Source organism: Entelurus aequoreus, linkage group LG21 (assembly GCF_033978785.1).
Source record: "Entelurus aequoreus isolate RoL-2023_Sb linkage group LG21, RoL_Eaeq_v1.1, whole genome shotgun sequence".
In the NCBI taxonomy this organism is placed as follows: domain Eukaryota; kingdom Metazoa; phylum Chordata; class Actinopteri; order Syngnathiformes; family Syngnathidae; genus Entelurus; species Entelurus aequoreus.
Window position 1 is genome coordinate 9,773,337 of NC_084751.1, and position 22,938 is coordinate 9,796,274.

Below are 22,938 nucleotides of genomic sequence, written 5' to 3' on the forward strand. Positions count from 1 at the left end.
TGTTAATAATAATAACATAGCTGATGGGGTTAATGTAGCTAATGATGCTAACAAGGTTATTGTGAGTAATGTAGAGGCTAGTAGCTGGTGAGACTAATGCATAATTATGTTAATAATGATAACATTGGGGTTAATGTAGCTAATGATGCTAACAAGGTTATTGTGAGTAATGTAGAGGCTAGCAGCTGGTGAGACTAATGCATAATTATGTTAATAATGATAACATAGCTGATGGGGTTAATGTAGCTAATGATGCTAACAAGGTTGTTGTGGGTAATGTGAGCCATGTAGAGGATAGTAGCTGGTGAGACTAATGCGGGGGTCGGCAACCCGCGGCTCTAGAGCCGCATGCGGCTCTTTAGCGCCGCCCTAGTGGCTCTCTGGAGCTTTTTTAAAAATGTATGAAAAATGGAAAAAGATGAGGAAAAAAAAAAAGTTTTTGTTTTAATATGGTTTCCGTAGGAGGACAAACATGACACAAACCTCCCTAATTGTTACAAATCACACTGTTTATATTAAACATGCTTCACTGATTTGAGTATTTGGCGAGCGCCGTTTTGTCCTACTAATTTTGGCGGTCCTTGAACTCACCGTAGTTTGTTTACAAGTATAACGTTCTCCGACTTTCTAGGACGTGTTTTATGCCACTTCTTTTTCTGTCTCATTTTGTCCACCAAACTTTTAACGTTGTGCATGAGTGCACAAAGGTGAGTTTTGTTGATGTTATTGACTTGTGTGGAGTGCTAATCAGACATATTTGGTCACTGCATGACTGCAAGCTAATCGATGCTAACATGCTATTTAGGCTAGCTATATGTACATATTGCAGCATTATGCCTCATTTGTAGCTATATTTGAGCTCATTTAGTTTCCTTTAAGTCCTCTTAATTCAATTCATAACTCATGACACAATATGGCTTTTAATTTTTTGCGGCTCCAGACAGATTTGTTTTTGTATTTTTGGTCCAATATGGCTCTTTCAACATTTTGGGTTGCCGACCCCTGGACTAATGCATAATGATGTTAATATAGCTAAAGTAGCAAACACATTTAATGCAGCTAGTGTAACTAATGACGCTAATGAGGTCTTTTTGATTGATTGATTGAAACTTTTATTAGTAGATTGCATAGTACAGTACATATTCCGTACAATTGACCACTAAATGGTAACACCCCAATAAGTTTTTCAACTTGTTTAAGTCGGGGTCCACGTTAATCAATTCCTGGTAATGGTCAATGTAGCTAATGTGAATAATGCAAACAATATAGATAATGATGTTAATGTAGCTAATGATGCTAATGCAGCTGGCATAGCTAATGATAAGGAAGTAAGTAAGAGGTTACTGAGGTGAATGAAAGTAATATGGTAAATGTAATGTAACTAATACTAATGGGCCTAATGAGGTTAATGTAGCTAATGATGCATGTGATGTGTCACCTGGCGCCGCTTCAGTCCACTTCCTTCCTGAGGTACTTCCTCATGACGGAGGACACGTCTCCGCACTCGCTGCCCTCAGCTTCCAGTCGTTCTCCTTGCGGTCGCTCCAATCGCCTTCTGGGCCGCGTGACCTCTGAACTTCCTGAACCGCCTGAGCTGGACGACTCGGTTTCAGAGCTGCGTTGGCGGGTGGAGGGAGGAAGCTCTCCAAAATGGACGCTCAGCGCTCTCCTGCCTCCCCGCACGGAGCCGGCCAGGCTGCTGGCGGATTGAGATCTGCGGACGGCGGGAAGGATGTCGGACGTGTCGTCCCACTCGCCAACCAGGTGGCGGTTCTGGAAGACAACGGGCTCTGAGCCCAGGTGGCCTTCGCCCGCGTCCTCTGAGACGAGGTTAGATAGTGCACAGCGGCGAGCCGCCTGCGGGGAGCGCCGTAACGTCGCGACAGAGCGCGAGGGCTCTTGCGTGTAGTCCTCCTCTGGGATGGACAGGGAGGGGGGGCGCTCGTGGACGGCGTGTGAGGACGCCAAGGACGAGAGGCGTGGCAGCGAGGGGAGGGACGTCGAAAAGTCGCAGGAGTTGAAGCGAGGCGTCGGCGTCAGCGAGTCGTCAGCGGCACGAGGAAGAAGCGGCGAGGGCGGCTTGAGGATGCTGGGTCGAATTTCCGGGAGGTCGTCGGGCGCGAGAGAGAGCGCCGATGCTCGACGGCGCAGGGCGGAAGCTGCCGTTGTTTGGTAAACAGGAAGTGACATGGTGCTGCCCGCCTCCGCTTCGCTGCCCGCTCGTCGCTTTCGCAGTCCTTCCAGAAGCTCCGACAGTGCCGAGGAGGACGGCGCCCGTCCCAAACCTCGAGAGCTTCCCGCCTCCGCGTTGTCTTCATCCGCGCAGGAGCTGAGCACAACAGAACCTCCTGAGACCTGAATTACAGTCACGCCGGTCAAAGTCTAGACGTGGCTTACCGGTAACTGTACGTGCTGCTGGTGTCCGCTGCCGACTGGCGCCCCTCCTGGCCGCTGAAGGTACTGCTGCCACAAGGAGATCCTTTGCCACGAGAGCTTCCTCGAGAAACTCCACGTACGCCCTCGCCGACGTCTTCCGTGCCGAGGCTGGACGCAGAGTCTCTGCGAGGACAGCGATCGTTACTAAGCAGCGTGGAATGATCTGGAAGGTTCATGGACGTGCGGCAACGCAGCTGATGTCACTGCGTTAGTGAGCGTGCGCCATAGCAACACGATGACAGGTGATCATTCTAGAACCGTACTACACGTGCATGGCCAAGGCGAGCACGCACGGCGCACACATTCTTACGGATCTTTCTTTGTCGAGGACGACGTCGCGGCCGCACGAACGCTGGAGTGAACAACGCATGGTCAGCATGCTCGGGAGTGGGGGGGGGAACCAATCATCCGATCTCTCCTTGGGGGAGGGGCCTTGTTACCTCTCAGTGTCGCTGTCATCGCTTGACTCCACCTCCTCCAGGGCGGCCTGCAGATCAACGATGCGTCTGATGGAAGTTTCCAGGTCGGCTTGTAATGTCTGCCTGATGGCCGTCAGCTCCTCCACCTGCATTGCCTGTAAACAAAGATGGCATCACTTCCTGTCGTGGTCCTGACACACAAGCAGCGTCAAAGACAAGAGGAGCGTGTGGTTGGCTGATGCCCTGAAGGGGGCGTGGCTACTCGACGGGTCATGTTTGGATGGGCTGCATGCCTCTCACCAGCTCCATGCGGCGCCGGCTGCTGTCTTGCTCGCGCTGACTCAGCTCGTCCATCTCCACGCGGACGTCCTGCAGACGCTGCTGGAAGTAGCGAGCGTTGTCACGCTCCCGAGCCTCCGCCTGTGCGCTCTGCTCGAGCTCCTCGCCGAGACGCACCACGCTGTCCCGCAAACGCAGCACCAGGACCTTTTGGGAGACGCAGACGTCGTGAGACTGTGATGTCATCAGGAACGTCCCGCTATCCTCCAGCAGTGGACTTTGTCTCACCTCAAACCTCTTGACTTGTCCTCTTTGGAACTCCAGTTTGTTTTCTAGGTCACACACGCGCGCTTCCTGTTTGCTGACGATGCTCCGGCCCACGGTGGACGACTCCAGGAACTGCAACCTGGACGCTTGCTGCTGGAGCTGCACGGCGCGAGGAAGAGGACGTGATGGCGGGAAGAAGGAGGAAGAACAAATGTCGGTGCATCTTACCTCTTCCCGGAGGGCGTGTCTCTCCTTCTTGACCTCCTCAAGCTCCGCCTCCAGTTCTTTGATGCGACAGATGTCATTGGACGACTGTCCGCCAGGCAGACACAATGAGGTGGGGGCGGGGCGGCACCGTGGAGGACGGACATGAACTAACCTGCTGAATCAGCGCTTTGTGCTTCCTCATGAGCTCCTCCAGGTCCTCCTGGTCCTCCTCCAAGCGCTTCAGCAGGTCCACCTTCTCATGCTGGAGGAGGGACAGCTGCTCGTCCAACTGCGCATGCAAAGTCCGCACGTTTGATTCCCTCTCTAAACAACATCTGCGGTGGCGGTCTCACCAGACTCTTCTGCTTGCACATGTTGTCCACTTCCGTCTGCGTGTCCTCCAGCTGCTGCGTCAAGGTGGTCAGGGCGCTGTCCGCCTCACGCCGCTGTGTCTCGCTGTCCTCCAGCTGACAAACACACGTCAATAGATGGCGACGCAGTGGGGACGGTGGAGAGCCGCACCTGCCAGTGAAGACGTTCCAGCTGGTCCTTGCCGGCGTCTGCGGGGCTCCGCCCATCACTTTGAAGTGTGGCCAGCAGCAGCTGGGCGTCGGCCAGAAGCGCGTGCGTCCTCTTCAAGTCCCGCCTCAGCTTTTTCTCCACGTCAAAGTCTCGGTGGCCCACCTGCAGGCCGCCCCACGCTGACTACGGCTAACGTGCTGACATGCTAACAGGCTAGGTGTGTGCGTACCTGGTCACACAGTGTGGCGACGAGTCCCTCGAGGTCATGTTTGTCGTGGATCACCATCTGCTTCTCCTCGTATTCCTGCTCCAGCTGCATCTCCAGCTGCCGCAGCTGCATCGTCGTCGTCGCCACGGCAACCGAGAAAACACATCATCATCATTTACCCTGCTAGCATGGTCACTAGCATGAAACTATTTCTTCCTGAGACCACCTACCCTCCTCTGAGAAGACTTGTGTACGTCCTCTAGCTCCTCGTCTTTGTCCTCCAGCTCCTTCTGGTGGATCTGCTTTATGCGCTCCAACTCCAGCTCCAGGCGCACCTGCACCTGTAGAGGGAGGGGCACGTAGGGGGGGGGGGGGGTTACACGTGCCCCGTGCTCACCAGTAAGCATATCGCCGTCACCTGTTGCTGCTGTTGGACTCTGGCGGTCAGCTGGGACACCTCGTCGGCCCGCTCGCCCGCCACGCCCTCCAGGAGGCGGAGCTGTCTCTTCAGGTCAGGGAGGGAGTCCCTGGCCAGATTCACGGGAACGCTGAGGTCACGGATCTGAGCGCACAACTCGTCCTTCTGCTTCTGTAAGCGACCTGCCTCCGCCTGGCTCTCCTACACACACCCGGCATTAACGAGGGCGTCAATGTGACCGCCAGGACCTCACCTGTAGGTGGCGGCGCAGCGTGAATAGCTCCGCCCCCAGTGTGGCGTTCTCTTGCGTAGCTTTGTCCTTCAGCTCTCGCTCGTCGTCGGCTTCCTCCAGCGCCTGCGTCAGCTTGCTGTCGAAGCTGGCGGCGGCGAAGCGAGCGAGGGAGGGAAGACACGGTGGTGAGCGTGCGGGAGCATTTTTCAGCAAGATCAGAAAGTACAAACACCGTCTCTGCTTGCGGTCCAGTTCGTGCGTCCGGTTCTGCAGGCTGTCATTGAGGACTCGCGCGTCCTGGAGGTCGGAGGTCATGCGTCGGCAGTGTCGTTTGAGTTCGATCACGCTCTTCTTGGACTGGTCCAGCTGGGCCTGCAGCGTCGCCACCTGCATGCCACACACACACACACACACGTCACTATACCAACAAACATCCTCGTCCTGGTCTTTGTCTCACTTTGTTGTCCAGCTGCTGGCGCGTCTCACGCTCCGCCTCCACCTTGTCCTCCGTCTGCTTCAACCGTCGGCGGACAAACTCCACCTCCGTCTGGCAACATTCCAGCTGCATGGCCAGCTCGCTCTCTGCAGGGGGCGGACAGGAAACCCACTGGGTTGCTTCTCCAGCCGATCAATCGACCAATTCAAGATCAGGTTTTGTGGAACTGAGTTATCAACATTTCGTGTTTTGCTGCAAACCATCGGATAAAAGTTTGGCACCATGCCACGCCCACATATAGTCACAATTTATTATCGCCCATCAGTTCCGTATCCATCACTGATCACCTGACGTGCAGAAATGACAGTTTGATTGGTGACGGCGAAGAGCATTTTTTTCCGCCAGGCTCCGCCCACTACAAATAGGTAGTGTTTTGGCCCATTTACAATGACAATAACCTATTGTTTTTCATGAGGTAAGGACTATTATTGTATGTCTGGGTGGGGGTCCTGCTTTGGAAATAATTTGTACCCCTTTCAGATATCACATTTAGTTCCCATTAAAACGTTCACATGTTGCACAATGAGATGTAAACATGGGATAAAGTGTACATTGCTGTAACTTTCTGTTTGTAAAATATATATTTTTTATAAGTATTTCTTTAATATAATAATAGCATTTCATGAATAATGTTTATAAATTAAGATTCTTAATAAATGACACTAGAATAAGCACACATTTGATTGGTAAATCATAGTGTAACGACCTGGAATTACACATTATGTGTGGTGTTGGAGTTGTCCGAATTTTTGAGTGACTGTAAACGCATCACTGGCTATTATGGCATTATGGGCAGCACGGTGGTACAGTGGTTAGTGCATGTGCCTCACAATACGAAGGTCCTGAGTAGTCCCGAGTTTAATCCTGGCCTCGGGATCTTTCTGTGTGGAGTTTGCATGTTCTCCCCGTGACTGCGTGGGTTCCCTCCGGGTACTCCGGCTTCCTCCCACTTCCAAAGACATGCACCTGGGGATAGGCCCCTCCCACCTCCAAAGACATGCACCTGGGGATAGGCCCCTCCCACCTCCAAAGACATGCACCTGGGGATAGGTTGATTGGCAACACTAAATGGTCCCTAGTGTGTGAATGTGAGTGTGAATGTTGTCTGTCTATCTGTGTTGGCCCTGCGATGAGGTGGCGACTTGTCCAGGGTGTACCCCGCCTTCCGCCCGAATGCAGCTGAGATAGGCTCCAGCACCCCCCGCGACCCCAAAAGGGACAAGAGGTAGAAAATGGATGGATGGATTGATGGGCCTGCTGCTTTGCAAGGGCCCATTCACATGCTGCTACAGTTAGCATGCTAAGGTTAGCATGCAAACTTTTTAAGCTTTTTCTCTTAATTTTTCAGCCATACACCCTACAGTTATACAACTTGGCCTGTGACACATGTTAACAGTTAGCATGATATTAACTTGCTAGCATGCTACCTTTTTGAGCTACTTTTGCAACCGTTTACCCCAGCGTCATATAACTTGCTACGCAACACTCGTTAACTTTTAGCATGCTAGCATGCTAAAAATGGCATGCTAACATTTTCCACTTTTTTTCTTTACTCCCGCAGCCATACACCTTAGAACCATATAACTGGGTATGTGATACATGCTAACTGTTAGCATGCTAAAAAAATGGCAAGCTAACATTTTCCACTATTTTTCCACTTGTTTTCTTTACTTCCGCAGCCATACACCTTGGAGCCATATAACTACATGCTAACTGTTAGCATGCCAACGTTAGCACAAATGCTAAGTGATAGCAATTTAGTGTTAGCATGCTAACGTTTTAGGCTAGCTCTGTTGCTCATTTTGTACGTTTACACCTAAAACTCCCAGATTCAGACACTCGGCACCATTCTAAAAGTACAACCTGCGACCCCCGGCCAGGGGTCCAGGGCACGGATGGCAGGTCCATCAAAATTGTCATTTTGTAGTTTTAACCGCGACTCACTCGGTCAAAGTCCCTACGAGGAGTCCGTTGGAGTACGCAGGCCCGGCCCTAACCAATCTGGCGCCCTAGGCAAGATTTTAGGTGGCGCCCCCCCACATCGGCAGTGAAGTGTATATACTCACAAGAAACCGAATAGCTTTGTCTTTGACCTTTTTTTTTACTTAAAGAAAGCAAATTAACAATCAGAATAGTTAACAAGATTTAAAAAAATATGGATAAATAAATGAATACAAAAAATGAATATATGAAGTACAATATTTTTTACATACATAAACACAAAATAAAACGTGTCAACAAGTTGCATAAAATAAATTAATAATACAATATATAAGGCACTGCACAAAACAAGATATCAAACCAGTATGACTTTAACAACTATATTACAAAAAAAGGGGATCCTACAGAGTTCTCTATTTGTGCTTTTTAATATTGCATTAACTAGAATGACTTACAAATTACTGTACACCAGGGAGTACTGTAATTACCTAACGTTACATTATTATTTTCCATAACAATTTAGCCCCCTCCACAATATTAACCCGACGTTAAAACAGAACTAGCTATTTATTGATTAGCAATTGCCGAATCATGTAACATTAGCTTAATGCTAAAAAGACAGGTGAGGTTACTATCACATTCTGTAACAGACAAATAATTTCATGTAGGCTAACGTTACCTACCTGCTACCTCTGTCTTTTTCTCGTTTCTCCTCTTCTTTTCTTCCCTGGGCACCTGACAGTTTTGCCCGTTTTGACATCTTGTGTTGATTTTTTTTATGTGGTGACGTCCAAAAAGAGTCATGATACGGGAAGGGAGGGGGCGCACCGTGCCGGGGGAGGGGGGGCGTAATGTTGTAACAAATAATATTTCTATTAAATAGGCTTTACTTTGCATTTTAATTAACATGGGATTATTTTATGTATTTAGAAATAATAGTACCAACTTTTTTTTTTTTTTTCCTCCAACATTTGTGGCACTGGCGTGGCGCCCCCTGATGGACGGCGCCCTTAGCATTTGCCTATACGGCCTATGCCACGGGCCGGCCCTGGGAGTACGACACCTGTTTTTGGCCTAAAAAATGGCCGACGGAAACCAAGATGATTTGTTTACAGACATGGCTTCTTGAGACATCTCCAGTGATTTTTTTGTTGATATGTGAATTGGTGGGAGGAGCTAGAGAGTCAATTTTAAAATTGTGTTTTTCGGGACCCCTAAAATAGAACATTTACGCCAGGGGTCACCAACCTTTTTGAAAGCAAGAGCTACTTCTTGGGTGCTGATTAATGCGAAGGGCTACCAGTTTGATACACACTTCAATAAATTGCCAGAAATAGCCAATTTGCTCAATTTACCTTTAACTCTATGTTATTATTAATAATTAATGATATTTACACTTAATTGAACGGTTTAAAAGAGTAAAAAACACGAAAAAAATGACAATTCAATTTTGAAACATAGTTTATCTTCAATTTCGACTCTTTAAAATTCAAAATTCAACCGAAAAAAAGAAGAGAAAAACTAGCTAATTCGAATCTTTTTGAAAAAATTAAAAAAAGAATTTATGGAACATCATTAGTAATTTTTCCTGATTAAGATTAATTTTAGAATTCTGGTGACATATTTTAAAAAGCATAAAATCCAATATGCACTTTGTTAGAATATATAACAAATTGGACCAAGCTATATTTCTAACAAAGATAAATCATTATTTCTTCTAGATTTTCCAAAACAAAAATTTTCAAAGAAATTCAAAAGACTTTGAAATAAGATTTAAATTTGATTCTACAGATTTTCTAGATTTGCCAGAATATTTTTTTTGAATTTTAATCATAATAAGTTTGAAGAAATATTTCACAAATATTCTTCGTCGAAAAAACAGAAGCTAAAATGAAGAATTAAATTAAAATGTATTTATTATTCTTTACAATAAAAAAAATAAATTTACTTAAACATTGATTTAAATTGTCAGGAAAGAAGAGGAAGGAATTTAAAAGGTAAAAAGGTATATGTGTTTAAAAATCCTAAAATCATTTTTAAGGTTGTTTTTTTTTCTCTAAAATTGTCTTTCTGAAAGTTATAAGAATCAAAGTAAAACAATTAATGAATTTATTTAAACAAGTGAAGACCAAGTCTTTAAAATATTTTCTTGGATTTTCAAATTCTATTTGAGTTTTGTCTCTCTTAGAATTAAAAACGTTGGGCAAAGCGAGACCAGCTTGCTAGTAAATAAATAACATTTAAAAAATAGAGGCAGCTCACTGGTAAGTGCTGCTATTTGAGCTATTTTTAGAACAGGCCAGCGGGCTACTCATCTGGTCCTTACGGGCTACCTGGTGCCCGCGGGCACCACGTTGGTGACCCCTGATTTACGCCATACCTGGCGCGTCTGCAAAGTTTGGTATTTTGTTCGGGCATGTCAAGGCCTGGAAAAGGCGTCTAAATGTCAAACTCCTTGTTTGGAAGTACACGCCCACCTGTCCCCGCCGCTCGTTGGCTCTCCAAGTTGCGATACTTCTGCCGCTCCTCCTCCAGCTGTTTCTCCAGCGTCTCCATGGCGACCTTGCACTGGTCCAAGCGCGCCTGAACAAACCGACAGGAAGTCAAGAGGAGTGGTAAACGGGGCAGGCGAGATGGCCGCCTCACCTGCAGCCCCTTGTTCTCCTTGCTCAGACGAAGTCTCTCCGCTCGCTCCACGTCGAGAGCCTGACCCACCGCGTCGCCACGGAAACGCTCGTCGCTCAGCTCCGAGGTCACCGCCGTCAGCTACACACACACACACTACGTTAGTGTGTGTGTGTGTATAAAGGCGTAAGTGTGTGTTGCGTAAGTGTGTGTTGCAGGACAAACTTTAGTGTTGCAGGTGTCCACCGTCTGTCTCAACTCGTTCCTTTCCTTCTCCGACTTGTCCAGACGCCGTTTGAGCACCGACATTTCATCCTGACCACATACCTTCTCTTTAACCACTTTGTGTGTGTGTGTGTGTGTGTGTGTGTGTGTGTGTGTGTGTGTGTGTGTGTGTGCGTACCTCTTTAGTGCGCAGCCTCTCGTTGTCCATGTTGACGTCCAGCAGGGGGCGCACGCGGCAGAAGAGCTTCCACCAGTGCCATTCCGCCGCTAAATGCAACACCCGAAGGTTCCTCTGAAGACAGCGCACGGCCATGTGCCGCACCTGCACACACACGATGCTTTGATGTACGTTTCTATGGCAACGGACCAGTCAAGGACGCTAACGCGGCGGCGCTGACCTTGAGCGTGCGGTACTTCTGGCGGGCCAGGTGGCCCACGCAGGCGGCCTGCAGGTGGACCAGCCAGCCGCTGACCTGCAGGTCGCGTTGACTCTCCAGGTGTCGGAGCACGCCGCGCCTCATGAACACCTGACAGGAAACAGGAAGTTGCCAGAGGCGGCGCAGGATGGACTTTCTCCACACGCAGGAGGAGGCGTTCTCACCCGACCGGCGCCGACCACGACGCTTTTGGGGTCCAAGTCCAGGTCGGCCAGAAGCTCGTCCACGGCCTGAGACAAAGACGAGCGAGACGGCGTTCAGTTGAAGTCCAGAGGCGTTAAACGAGGGCGAGTCACGTGACCCACCTTCCTCTCATCATGGCGGACAAACATGGAGGCGTAGCGCTTCATGATGGGCGGGGACAAAGCCTGGAAGTGACGCCTGAAGTTGCTGAGGGTCATGTGATCAGGGTAGCCTGCCATGAAAGCAGAGGTCAGCGTCCTGGCGAGTGTCATGTGACCTGCGGCGGTGCTGGGCGCTGACCTGTGCGGTAGAGCTGCAGCGCCGACAGCGTCTGCGCCGACAGAAGCTGCGCTCGCAGTGTCGCCACGTTGGGCGCGCCGCCGGCGTCCATCTTGGCGCTAATGCACTGCAAGAAAACGGGCCGAGCACGCCGGATCACATTGACCAGGGCGTCCTGAGGGGGCCCAAACATACAAAGTCGCACGTGGACGTGGCTCAGGAGGTGGCGGTGGCGACACTCACGGCCTGCAGTTTGATGGCGATGCACGGCGAGTGCCTGCGCAAAGCCGCCGCCCCCCCGCTGAATGTCTTCCTGATGGTGGCGCTCCTCTGCAGCGAGCGCTGACTGGCGCCTTCCAGCCCGCTCAGGCCGCGGCACAGCGGCGGCACGTCCACGGCGGGCGAGAACATTGCCTTCACTGACGCTCTGAGGACGACACGCCGCGTCACCGCCTGACCACGCCCCCGCCCCCAACATGTGACCTCGCACTCACACGGACGAGTTCTGGAGAAGTCCGACGGCGTTGAGAGCAGACGGATTGTTCTGGACCAGCGAGAACCATCCCGTCAGATCGTAGCGTACCGGGTCGCAGCCCGCCAGGTGTCCCACCTCCAGCTGCAGCGGCTGCTCGCACTGACGCACTGAAGGAAGGTCACATGATCATCAGCATCACAATCATCGCTGGAGGCGGGGTTACCTGTCTGATTGTAGTACTGGCACACGCGCTCCAGGGCGGCGCCCTCATTGGACGCCGGCGTTGTCATCTCCTCGTCTAGGACCCACAGAAGACCCCTGAGGGCGCTCTCTGCCGCTCGCACCTCCAAGAGGCATCACATGTTTGTCACAATTGGCCCCGCCCCCTATGCGAGCCGCACTGTTAGTGTATTAACGTGCTAGCGTACCTGCGGAGGCGGCTGGTCGATGGCGGCCACCACGTCAGCAGAGTCCATCTCTGGACACTCGAACGCCACCGGGACCTTCTCCTGGACACACGCACGGAGTCACATGACCGGCGTCCAACGAGGGTGCCATTCAGGACATGAATGTGCGTCACCTGTGTGTAGCGCTCCAAGGTGTGTGTGAAGGTGTGTGTGTGGTGATGTTCCAGAAGGCGCTCTTGCAGGTAGTTGTGACAAAACTCGCTCCAGTTGGCCGCTCGCTCCTCGGACGCGTGGCGAGGGTTCCTCAGGCCGGGCGTGTCCACCACCGTCACGGACGCCAGCGCCAACTGCTGGCCGCTCAGAGCTCTGCGTGGATAACGATGGTGTCGTCATGTCACACACACACACTCCCACACCCATCCATCTTCTTCCGCTTATTAAAGTACCAATGATTGTCACACACACACTAGGTGTGGCGAAACTATTCTCTGCATTTGACCCATCACCCTTGATCACCCCCTGGGAGGTGAGGGGAGCAGTGAGCAGCAGGTGGCTGCGCCCAGGAATCATTTTTGGTGATTTAACCCCCAATTCCAACCCTTGATGCTGAGTGCCAAGCAGGGAGGTAAGGGCTTCCATTTTTATAGTCTTTGGTATGACTCGAACTCACAACCTACCCATCTCAGGGCGGACACTCTAACCACTAGGCCACTGAGTAACCACTAAGCAGAGAAGCCCAGACTTCCCTCTCCCCAGCCACTTCGTCCAGCTCCTCCCGGGGGATCCCGAGGCGTTCCCAAGCCAGCTGAGAGACATAGTCTTCCCAACGTGTCCTGGGTCTTCCCCGTGGCCTCCTACCTGTCGGACGTGCCCTAAACACCTCCCTAGGGAGGCGTTCTGCCGGCATCCTGACCAGATGCCCGAACCACCTCAGCCGCTTGTACCCGTGATCTTGTCCTTTCGGTCATAACCCAAAGCTCATGACCATAGGTGAGGATGGGAACGTAGATCGACCGGTAAATTGAGAGCTTTGCCTTCCGGCTCAGCTCCTTCTTCACCACAACGGATCGATACAGCGTCCGCATTACTGAAGACGCCGCACCGATCCACCTGTCGATCTCACGATCCACTCTTCCCTCACTCGTGAACAAGACTCCGAGGTACTTGAACTCCTCCACGTGGGGCAAGATCTCTTCCCCAACCCAACTCCCACACACACCTGTTAATAAGGGAGACGATGGTGCCGAAGAGTTCTTCGTAGAGGCCGGCCGCCATCCCGTCTACGCACTGAGCCGCCGTCAGCCGAGGGCCTGCGGGTCATGAGCGAGCTTACGTTAGCTTGTAGCGTGCTGCCGCTCATTAAGTTAGCATGCTAGTATGTTTGCTAGCCTCACCTTCCTCGGACTCGCCGGCTGTGCCGCGTTCTCTGCTGCACCCGGTGGCTTTCTGCAGCAGCTGCCGCAGGTGATGTTTGAAGACGGCAGTGTTAAGCTCCTCCCCCTCGCAGCCCAGCACGCCGCTGGCCGCCTGGGCGCTCTCGAAGTTCACGAACTGTCTCCGCCCCACTGACACACGCACACAATGAGGTCAGATGCCGACCGCTGGAAACTTTCTTCCTCTGCTTCTCCGTATGACGACGACGATGACGACCTTTACCTTTGCAAGCCCCCGCCGCCCCCAGGTGGTAGATGGCGGCGAGGACGTGCCAGATGGCCTTCTGCTCAGTGGCGGTGAAGCCCAGCGTTTCCATGGCGACCAGCAGCTTGGTGAAACCAACGGACGCTCGCTGCTTCTCCTCCACCTGAGAGGAAGAAGAACGCTGAGGAAGCGTTCGGGTGAAGCCCCGCCCACCCGTGATCCCCGCACTCTACCTTGGTGGGAAGAGTCATCCCAAAAGAGTGGAATTCTGCAAGATGATGCAGCTGCAGCTCCGTCCTGACAAGGAAGGAAGGAAGGAAGGAAGGAAGGAAGAAAGGGAAGATGGTCAGCTGACATCACGGAGGTCTGCACACGTGCACGAGCGCTCACCTCATGTCTACGCTGAGGCCTGCTAGCATCTGAGAGAACACCAGGAAGTTACTCTCGCCGCCGGTCATGTGACATACTCGCCATTTATCCAGCATCATCGTCTGAGGGCGGGACCACGCCTTGTCAGTTCATTATCGCTTTCAAAGCGTTTGTGTGTGTGTGCGTGTGTGTGTGTGTGTGTGTGTGTGTGTGTGTGTGTGTCATTACCTGAAGGTGTCCGGCAGCAGCGCGTCCTGCATGGTTGAAGTCCACCGAGAACATCATGGCGAAGCGAGAGGAGGAGTCACTGTGTGGAGAAGTCACGCAGCCGAACGCCCTCAACACGCTGAACATGGCCTGAACACGCTCCGCTGGAAGGACACACACTTCCTGTTTGCTGGCAATATTTGCTGTTTGCTGTAATACTTCCTGTTGTTCATCAATACTTCCTTCATATTTGTCATCAGTTGTTGTTTTTTTTGTTGTTTTTTTATACAAATGTAAAGTGAGTTACAAATGTAATTCATTATTATTATTATCAGCACTTCCTGTTTTTTTTCAACACATCCTGTTTTTCATCTACACTTCCTTACTGTTTGTTATCATCGCTTCCTGTTTATCATCAACACTTCCTGTTTTTCAGCAATACTTCCTGTTTGACATCAACACTTCCTGTTTGCTGTAAACACTTCCTGTTTTTTCCATTAATAAGTACTTCCTGTTTGTCATGAATACTTCCTGATTTTTATCAATACTTCCTGTTTGGGGTCAACCCTTTCTGTTTTTCACCAGTACTTCCTTGTTTGTCAGCAACACTTCCTGTTTGACATCAGCACTTCCTGTTTGCCATCAAAACTTCCTTCTTTGCTGTCAACAATTCAGTTTTATTCAACAATACTTCCTGTTTTCATCTATACTTCCTTGTTGTTTATCATCAATGGTTCCTGATTTTCATCAACACTTCCTGGTTGTCATCAACACTTCCTCTTTGCTGTCAACACTTCTGTTTTTTCGTGTTCTTCAACAGTACTTCTTGTTTTTCATCAACACTTCCTGTTTTTCAGCAATACTTCCTGTTTGACATAAACACTTCCTGTTTGCTGTCAACACTACTGTTTTTCCATTAATATCTCCTCTTTTTCATCAATGCTTCCTGTTTGACATCAATACTTACTGTTTGCTGTAAACACTTATTGTTTTTCCATCAACATCTACTTCCTGTTTGTCATGAATACTTCCTGTTTGCTGTCAACACTACTGATTTTCCATCAATACCTCCTCTTTTTAATCAGTGCTTCCTGTTTGACATCAACACTTACTGTTTGCTGTAAACACTTGTTTTTCCATCAATACCTACTTCCTGTTTGTCATGAATACTTCCTGATTTTGATCAATACTTCCTGTTTGGGGTAAACCCTGTCTGTTTTTCACCAGTACTTCCTTCTTGTTTGTCAGCAACACTTCCTGTTCGACATCAGCACTTCCCGTTTGCCGTCAACAATTCCTGTTTGCTGTCAACCTTTCCGTTTTTTCGTCAATATTTAATTTGTGTTATTCAACAGTACTTCTTTGTTTTTCATTGACACTTCCTGTTTGCCGTCAATACTTCCTGTTTGACATCAACACTTCCTGTTTGCTGTCGCCTCTCCCAGTTTTTTGTCAATATATCCTTCCTGTTTGCCGGTTAGCGCTCACCGCTCATGTTGGGTCCGGCGGTCCCGGCCTGTCCGAGCAGGGCGAGGGTGAAGGCTTGACATGTGGTGGTCTTTCCGGTCCCACTGCGGCCCACGGCGCACACACAGTGGTCCCGCCTGGTTCCGACCACGGACACGTAGACCTGTTTGACCATCCGGGTCAAAGTGGGAGGAGCCTCCCACGCGGACTCCCCCAGACGCGACCTCGGCGTCTGAGAGCGTAAAAAGTGCAGGTGAGCACAAGGTGGCGCTCTCCTCATATGTTGTGATGACGTCACCTTGCTGTGCGTCTGCAACGGCGGCCACAGGTTGACCAGGTTGGGTCCGGCGTGCGTTAGCGGCATGCTGGCTTTGGCGCGGCTGATCAGCGTGTGCAGGACGCCGCTTTCGTTAACACTCTGGAGGTCACTGAGGTCGTCACACAGGTCCAGGTGTGCGGGGTTACACTGCCGGGGAGGAAACGACGTCTTAGAAACAGACAACACCCGCAGAAACTGCGTGGAGGTTTCCTTCACACAAAAGATTACAGTTGGTACAAAATGCGGCTGCTAGACTTTTGACAAGAACTAGAAAGTTTGATCATATTACGCCTATACATACAGTATATACATATATACATATATATATACCTATACTGGCTCACCTGCACTGGCTTCCTGTGCACTTAAAGGCCTACTGAAATGAATTTTTTTTATTTAAACGGGGATAGCAGATCCATTCTATGTGTCATACTTGATCATTTCGCAATATTGCCATATTTTTGCTGAAAGGATTTAGTAGAGAACATCGACGATAAAGTTCGCAACTTTTGGTCGCTGCTAAAAAAAGCCTTGCCTGTACCGGAAGTAGCGTGACGTCGCAGGTTGAAAGGCTCCTCACATTTCCCCGTTGTTTACAATGCAGCGAGAGCGATTCGGACAGAGAAAGCGACGATTACCCCATTAATTTGAGCGAGTATGAAACATTTGTGGATGAGGAACGTAAGAGTGAAGGATTAGAGTGCAGTGCAGGACGTATCTTTTTTCGCTCTGACCGTAACTTAGGTACAAGCTGGCTCATTGGATTCCACACTCTCTCCTTTTTCTATTGTGAAAAACGGATTTGTATTTTAAACCACCTCGGATACTATATCCTCTTGAAAATGAGAGTCGAGAACGCGAAATGGACATTCACAGTGACTTTTATCTCCACGACAATACATCGGCGAAGCACTTTAGCTACGGAGCTAACGTGATAGCATCGGGCTTAACTGCAGATAGAAACAAAATAAATAAGCCCCTGACTGGAAGGATAGACAGAAGATCAACAATACTATTAAACCATGGACATGTAACTACACGGTTAATGCTTTCCAGCCTGGCGAAGCTTAACAATGCTGTTGCTAACGACGCCATTGAAGCTAACTTAGCTACGGGACCTTGTCAGAGCTATGATAAAAACATTAGCGCTCCACCTACGCCAGCCCTCATCTGCTCATCAACACCCGTGCTCACCTGCGTTCCAGCGATCGACGGAGTGACGAAGGACTTCACCCGATCATAGATGCGGTCGGCGGCTAAGTCCTCCTGGTTGTGTTGCTGCAGCCAGCCGCTAATACACCGATCCCACCTACAGCTTTCTTCTTTGCAGTCTCCATTGTTCATTAAACAAATTGCAAAAGATTCACCAACACAGATGTCCAGAATACTGTGGAATTTTGCGATGAAAACAGACGCTGTTTGTATTGGATACAATGTGTCCGAATACTTCCGTTTCAACCCTCGACGTCACGCGCATACGTCATCATACATAGACGTTTTCAACTGGAAGTTTCGCGGGAAATTTAAAATTGCACTTTATAAGTTAACCCGGCCGTATTGGCATGTGTTGCAATGTTAAGATTCCATCATTGATATATAAACTATCAGACTGCGTGGTCGGTAGTAGTGGCTTTCAGTAGGCCTTTAAGATGTGACTTTAAGGTTTTACTACTTAGGTATAAAATACTACACGGTCTAGCTCCATCCTATATTGCTGATTGTATTGTACCATACGTCCCGGCAAGAAATCTGCGTTCAAAGAACTCCGGCTTATTAGTGATTCCCAGAGCCCAAAAAAATTCTGCGGGCTATAGAGCGTTTTCTATTGGGGCTCCAGTACTCTGGAATGCCCTCCCAGTAACAGTTAGAGATGCTACCTCAGTAGAAGCATTTAAGTCCCATCTTAAAACTAATTTGTGTACTCTAGCCTTTAAATAGACCCCCTTTTAGACCAGTTGATCTGCCGTTTCTTTTCTGCTCTGCCCCCCTATCCCTCGTGGAGGGGGGGCACATGTTCGGTGGCCACAGATGAAGTGCTGACTGTCCAAAGTCGGGACCCGGGGTGGACCACTCATCTGTGCATCAGTTGGGGACGTCTCTGCGCTGCTGACCTGTCTCCGCTCGGGATGGTCTCCTGCTGGCCCCACTATGGACTGGACTCTCACTATTATGTTAGATCCACTATGGACTGGACTCTCACTATTATGTTAGATCCACTATGGACTGGACTCTCACACTATTATGTTAGATCCACTATGGACTGGACTCACTATTATGTTAGATCCACTATGGACTGGACTCTCACACTATTATGTTAGATCCACTATGGACTGGACTCGCACTATTATGTTAGATCCACTATGGACTGGACTCTCACTATTATGTTAGATCCACTATGGACTGGACTCACTATTATGTTAGATCCACTATGGACTGGACTCGCACTATTATGTTAGATCCACTATGGACTGGACTCTCACTATTATGTTAGATCCACTATGGACTGGACTCTCACTATTATGTTAGATCCACTATGGACTGGACTCGCACTATTATGTTAGATCCACTATGGACTGGACTCTCACTATTATGTTAGATCCACTATGGACTGGACTCACTATTATGTTAGATCCACTATGGACTGGACTCGCACTATTATGTTAGATCCACTATGGACTGGACTCTCACTATTATGTTAGATCCACTATGGACTGGACTCACTATTATGTTAGATCCACTATGGACTGGACTCGCACTATTATGTTGGATCCACTATGGACTGGACTCGCACTATTATGTTAGATCCACTATGGACTGGACTCGCACTATTATGTTAGATCCACTATGGACTGGACTCTCACTATTATGTTAGATCCACTATGGACTGGACTCACTATTATGTTAGATCCACTATGGACTGGACTCGCACTATTATGTTAGATCCACTATGGACTGGACTCTCACTATTATGTTAGATCCACTATGGACTGGACTCTCACTATTATGTTAGATCCACTATGGACTGGACTCACTATTATGTTAGATCCACTATGGACTGGACTCTCACAATATTATGCTAGATCCACTCGATGTCCATTGCACCGGTCGCCCTGGGATCTGATGCGGGATCTGAACCGAGGATGTCGTTGTGGCTTGTGCAGCCCTTTGAGACACTCGTGATTTAGGGCTATATAAATGAACATTGATTGATTGATTGATACACACCTGCTCCATTTCGTCTTCGCTGATGTCGAGCAGCGAGCCGTCCGCGTGGAGGCGAACTCTGACTCGACCCAGCGGGAGGTCTGGCGTTCCTTCGTCCGGCTTCATCTGAGTGGCTGGAAGGTGGCAACCAATCAGGCGACAGTTTTCAACCCCGCTCAAGAAGGTTCCGGTCTTACCGAGCGTGAAGCCGTCCTTGTGCACGTACCAAACAACCCCGGCCTCGTACCAAACGTCCAGCACCTGCGCCGAAGACTCCTCGCTGCTCTGGTCCGTTGAGAGCGTCGGACTTTGGACGCGTACTTCTGTCGTGGCGACGTCCGCTGGCTTTCCTTCTGGCTCTCGATGCTCCTCATTCACTTCCTGCTTCACTTCCTGCTTCACTTCCTGCTTCACTTTGTTTCTCATTTGCTGTTTTACTTCCTGCTTTGCGGTTTCTTTCACTTCCTGCTTCACTTTGTTTCTCATTTGCTGTTTTACTTCCTGCTTTGCGTTTTCTTTCACTTCCTGCTTCACCTTTCTACCTTTCTTCTCCTGCTCCGCTTCCTCTGACCTCTCCCTCTTCGGCTCCGCCCCCTCGCCCGCATCCGCAGTCTTCTTCGGCAGCGCCGGCGTGACTTCCTGTCGGCCTTCCGCGTTTCTCTGGGCGTGTCTGTGGGCCGAGGACAAGTGCGACGAGTGCAGGGGGGCGTGGCCGTTGCTGACCGCGTGCTCGGCCCGCAGTAACATTTCGGCCTCCAGGATGGGCGGAGTCTGATCCGGGAGCAGGAACTGCTGCACCAGGTCGTCGCTCAGCTTGCGGGGCTGCTGTCAAAATAGCGAGAGCGTCTTTGAGCGAGCGTTAGCAAACGAGCTGGTCTAACCACGCTAGGCTAGCGAGCTAGCGACACTCACTATCTTCTCCTCTTTGACTTCCGGCTCCTTCTCTTTGGTCTCCTTTTCGGAATCTCGGACCAGCTGTTTCAGGAATCCTCCGGGAAGCGTGGAGAGCGGCTGTGGCGGCGGGACGGCAGTGACCACCAGCTGATTCTCCTCTTTGATCTGTGGTCACATGACAACCAGCGTGTTATTAGCATGCTAATACAAACCCCGTTTCCACATGAGTTGGGAAATGGTGTTAGATGTAAATATAAACGGAATACAATGATTTGCAAATCCTTTTCAAGCCATATTCAGTTGAATATGCTACAAAGAAAACATATTTGATGTTCAAACTCAAAAACTTTGCAAATAATAATTAACTTAGAATTTCATGGCTGCAACACGTGCCAAAGTAGTTGGGAAAGGGCATGTTCACCACTGTGTTACATGGCCTTTCCTTTTAACAACACTCAGTAAACGTTTGGGAACTGAGGAGACACATTTTTGAAGCTTCTCAGGTGGAATTCTTCCCCATTCTTGCTTGATGTACAGCTTAAGTTGTTCAACAGTCACATGGCTTGGCATTGTCTTGCTGAAATAAGCAGGGGCGTCTATGGTAACATTGCTTGGATGGCAACATATGTTGCTCCAAAACCTGTATGTACCTTTCAGCATTAATGGCGCCTTCACAGATGTGTAAGTTACCCATGTCTTGGGCACTAATACACCCCCATACCATCACACATGCTGCCTTTTACACTTTGCGCCTAGAACAATCCGGATGGTTCTTTTCCTCTTTGGTCCGGAGGACACGACGTCCACAGTTTCCAAAAACAATTTGAAATGTGGACTCGTCAGACCACAGAACACTTTTCCACTTTGCATCAGTTCATCTTAGATGAGCTCAGGCCCAGCCATGCCGACGGCGTTTCTGGGTGTTGTTGATAAACGGTTTTCGCCTTGCATAGGAGAGTTTTAACTTGCACTTACAGATGTAGCGACCAACTGTAGTTACTGACAGTGGGTTTCTGAAGTGTTCCTGAGCCCATGTGGTAATATCCTTTACACACTGATGTCGCTTGTTGATGCAGTACAGCCTGAGGGATCAAAGGTCATGGCCTTAGCTGCTTACGTGCAGTGATTTCTCCAGATTCTCTGGACCTTTTGATGATATTACGGAGCGTAGATGGTGAAATCCCTAAATTCCTTGCAATAGCTGCTTGAGAAAGGTTTTTCTTAAACTGTTCAACAATTTGCTCAGGCATTTGTTGACAAAGTGGTGACCCTCGCCCCATCCTTGTTTGTGAACGACTGAGCATTTCATGGAATCTACTTTTATACCCAATCATGGCACCCACCTGTTCCCAATTAGCCTGTTCACCTGTGGGATGTTCCAAATAAGTGTTTGACGAGCATTCCTCAACTTTATCAGTATTTATTGCCACCTTTCCCAACTTCTTTGTCACGTGTTGCTGCCATCAAATTCTAAAGTTAATGATTATTTGCAAAAAAAAAAAAAAGTTTATGAGTTTGAACATGAAATATGTTGTCTTTGTAGCATATTCAACTGAATATGGCTTGAAAATGATTTGCAAATCATTGTATTCCGTTTATATTTACATCTAACACCATTTCCCAACTCATATGGAAACGGGGTTTGTACAAAGTGGAAGCTACCTTTTACCAGGGTTGTTTTTTTTACTGTTAGCATTTTCTCAAACGTTTGTCAACCTCGATGGAACAAAACACGACAAATAGAAGCGGCGTCCCCGTGTTCACTTCCTGTTTGACGGCGTGAAACAGGAGCCTCTGCTCCGGGGCTAACATTAGCATTAGCATGCGTCGTGCACGTGCATAACGCGGCGACGACGACACCTGCCTTCTGCTCCCACAGTTTTAAGCGTGACGACAGCGCCATGTTGCGCGGTGGGAGGGGCTGAGGGTGGTGGGAGGGCGGGGGCGGGGTCAGAGTGATGTCGGCCAGGTGTGATGTCAGAGCGACCTGATGAGGGGGGGACACACGTTACCATGGACACACACGCGTGCACACAGGATGATATCATCGCCGCCGGAGCGTACTCAAGTTTCAGTCGACAACACAAAAGTCCTACCGGACCTCGAACGTCACACGAGAACCTCTTTGGTCCCACTTTTCTTGGTCCGTCTGTGTTGGGGGGGGCAAGCAGAAGTCCACACAGTCCAAAGTCTTTGAAAGGTTCTGCTGGCGGGTCAAAATCCCCTGAAATCACCGCGATTCCGCCTCTTTCCTTTGTGCGCTACCGGAACCAGAACCGGAACCAACAGAGGTCCGAAGGAAGACAAAAAAAAGAGTACATTAAAGGAGGACCGGAGACATGAAGGACTCTGCTGGACTGGACTTGTGTGACACTGACAAGCAACAGACGTCTTCTATTAATAGATACCTGGGGGGTGGGGGGGGGGGGGGGGGGCACTCAGAAAGGCTGCTGGGAATGTGTGTGTGTGTGTGTGTGTGTGTGAGTGTGTGTGTCACCACATCTAAACAGAACAGTGACCAAGGTCCTGGAATGTTCTATGGAAGTACTTGCTGTGGTCACTTTTCACGTCAACACTTTTTTCTTTTGTATTCATTTATACTCGAGGGGGGCCGCCATGTTTGGATGGGGGCAGGGGGCGCATGTGCTCGACACCCCCCCACTGTAGTTTGATTGACAGCTGCAGCTGAGGACTGCGGGGAGGGGCGGAGTCTCACGGGAGAGGGCGGGTCCATGTAAGGCGCCACACACGCACACAGGACTACGGCCTATGGTGGTTAGCATG

General features: G+C 49.4%; 1 protein-coding gene across 1 annotated transcript; it reads right to left on the bottom strand.

Moving 5' to 3' along the window:
• Positions 1-353: 353 nt before the first annotated feature.
• LOC133638325 (unconventional myosin-XVIIIb-like) lies at positions 354-22,318 on the bottom strand. Its single transcript, XM_062030837.1, has 41 exons — positions 22,219-22,318; positions 22,019-22,141; positions 20,173-20,319; positions 19,458-20,085; positions 19,282-19,394; positions 16,036-16,203; positions 15,759-15,969; positions 14,292-14,434; positions 14,085-14,185; positions 13,928-13,991; positions 13,713-13,857; positions 13,451-13,621; positions 13,276-13,366; positions 12,230-12,422; positions 12,078-12,158; positions 11,873-11,993; positions 11,669-11,816; positions 11,418-11,601; positions 11,196-11,349; positions 11,018-11,127; positions 10,877-10,942; positions 10,674-10,802; positions 10,454-10,597; positions 10,276-10,365; positions 10,072-10,191; positions 9,903-10,008; positions 5,446-5,570; positions 5,010-5,375; positions 4,757-4,957; positions 4,569-4,679; positions 4,360-4,464; positions 4,131-4,292; positions 3,962-4,075; positions 3,781-3,897; positions 3,630-3,713; positions 3,423-3,560; positions 3,156-3,341; positions 2,877-3,010; positions 2,747-2,788; positions 2,398-2,559; positions 354-2,329 (listed from the first exon to the last, which is right to left on the bottom strand). The coding sequence occupies exons 2-41, from the start codon at positions 22,055-22,057 to the stop codon at positions 1,450-1,452; spliced, it is 6,594 nt and encodes a 2,197-aa protein (XP_061886821.1). The 5' UTR covers positions 22,058-22,141; positions 22,219-22,318; the 3' UTR covers positions 354-1,449.
• Between the last annotated feature and the right edge of the window lie 620 nt (positions 22,319-22,938).

What these genes read in the sequence shown, in the direction of transcription:
- LOC133638325 (XM_062030837.1), bottom strand. Translation starts at nt 22,057, where the DNA reads ATGGCGCTGTCGTCACGCTTAAAACTGTGGGAGCAGAAG. An exon ending in AAGTCAAAGAGGAGAAGATA is followed by an intron (nt 20,086 to 20,172) that starts GTGAGTGTCGCT and finishes CTATTTTGACAG; the next exon opens with CAGCCCCGCAAGCTGAGCGA. An exon ending in AGCCGGCGAGTCCGAGGAAG is followed by an intron (nt 13,367 to 13,450) that starts GTGAGGCTAGCA and finishes CATGACCCGCAG; the next exon opens with GCCCTCGGCTGACGGCGGCT.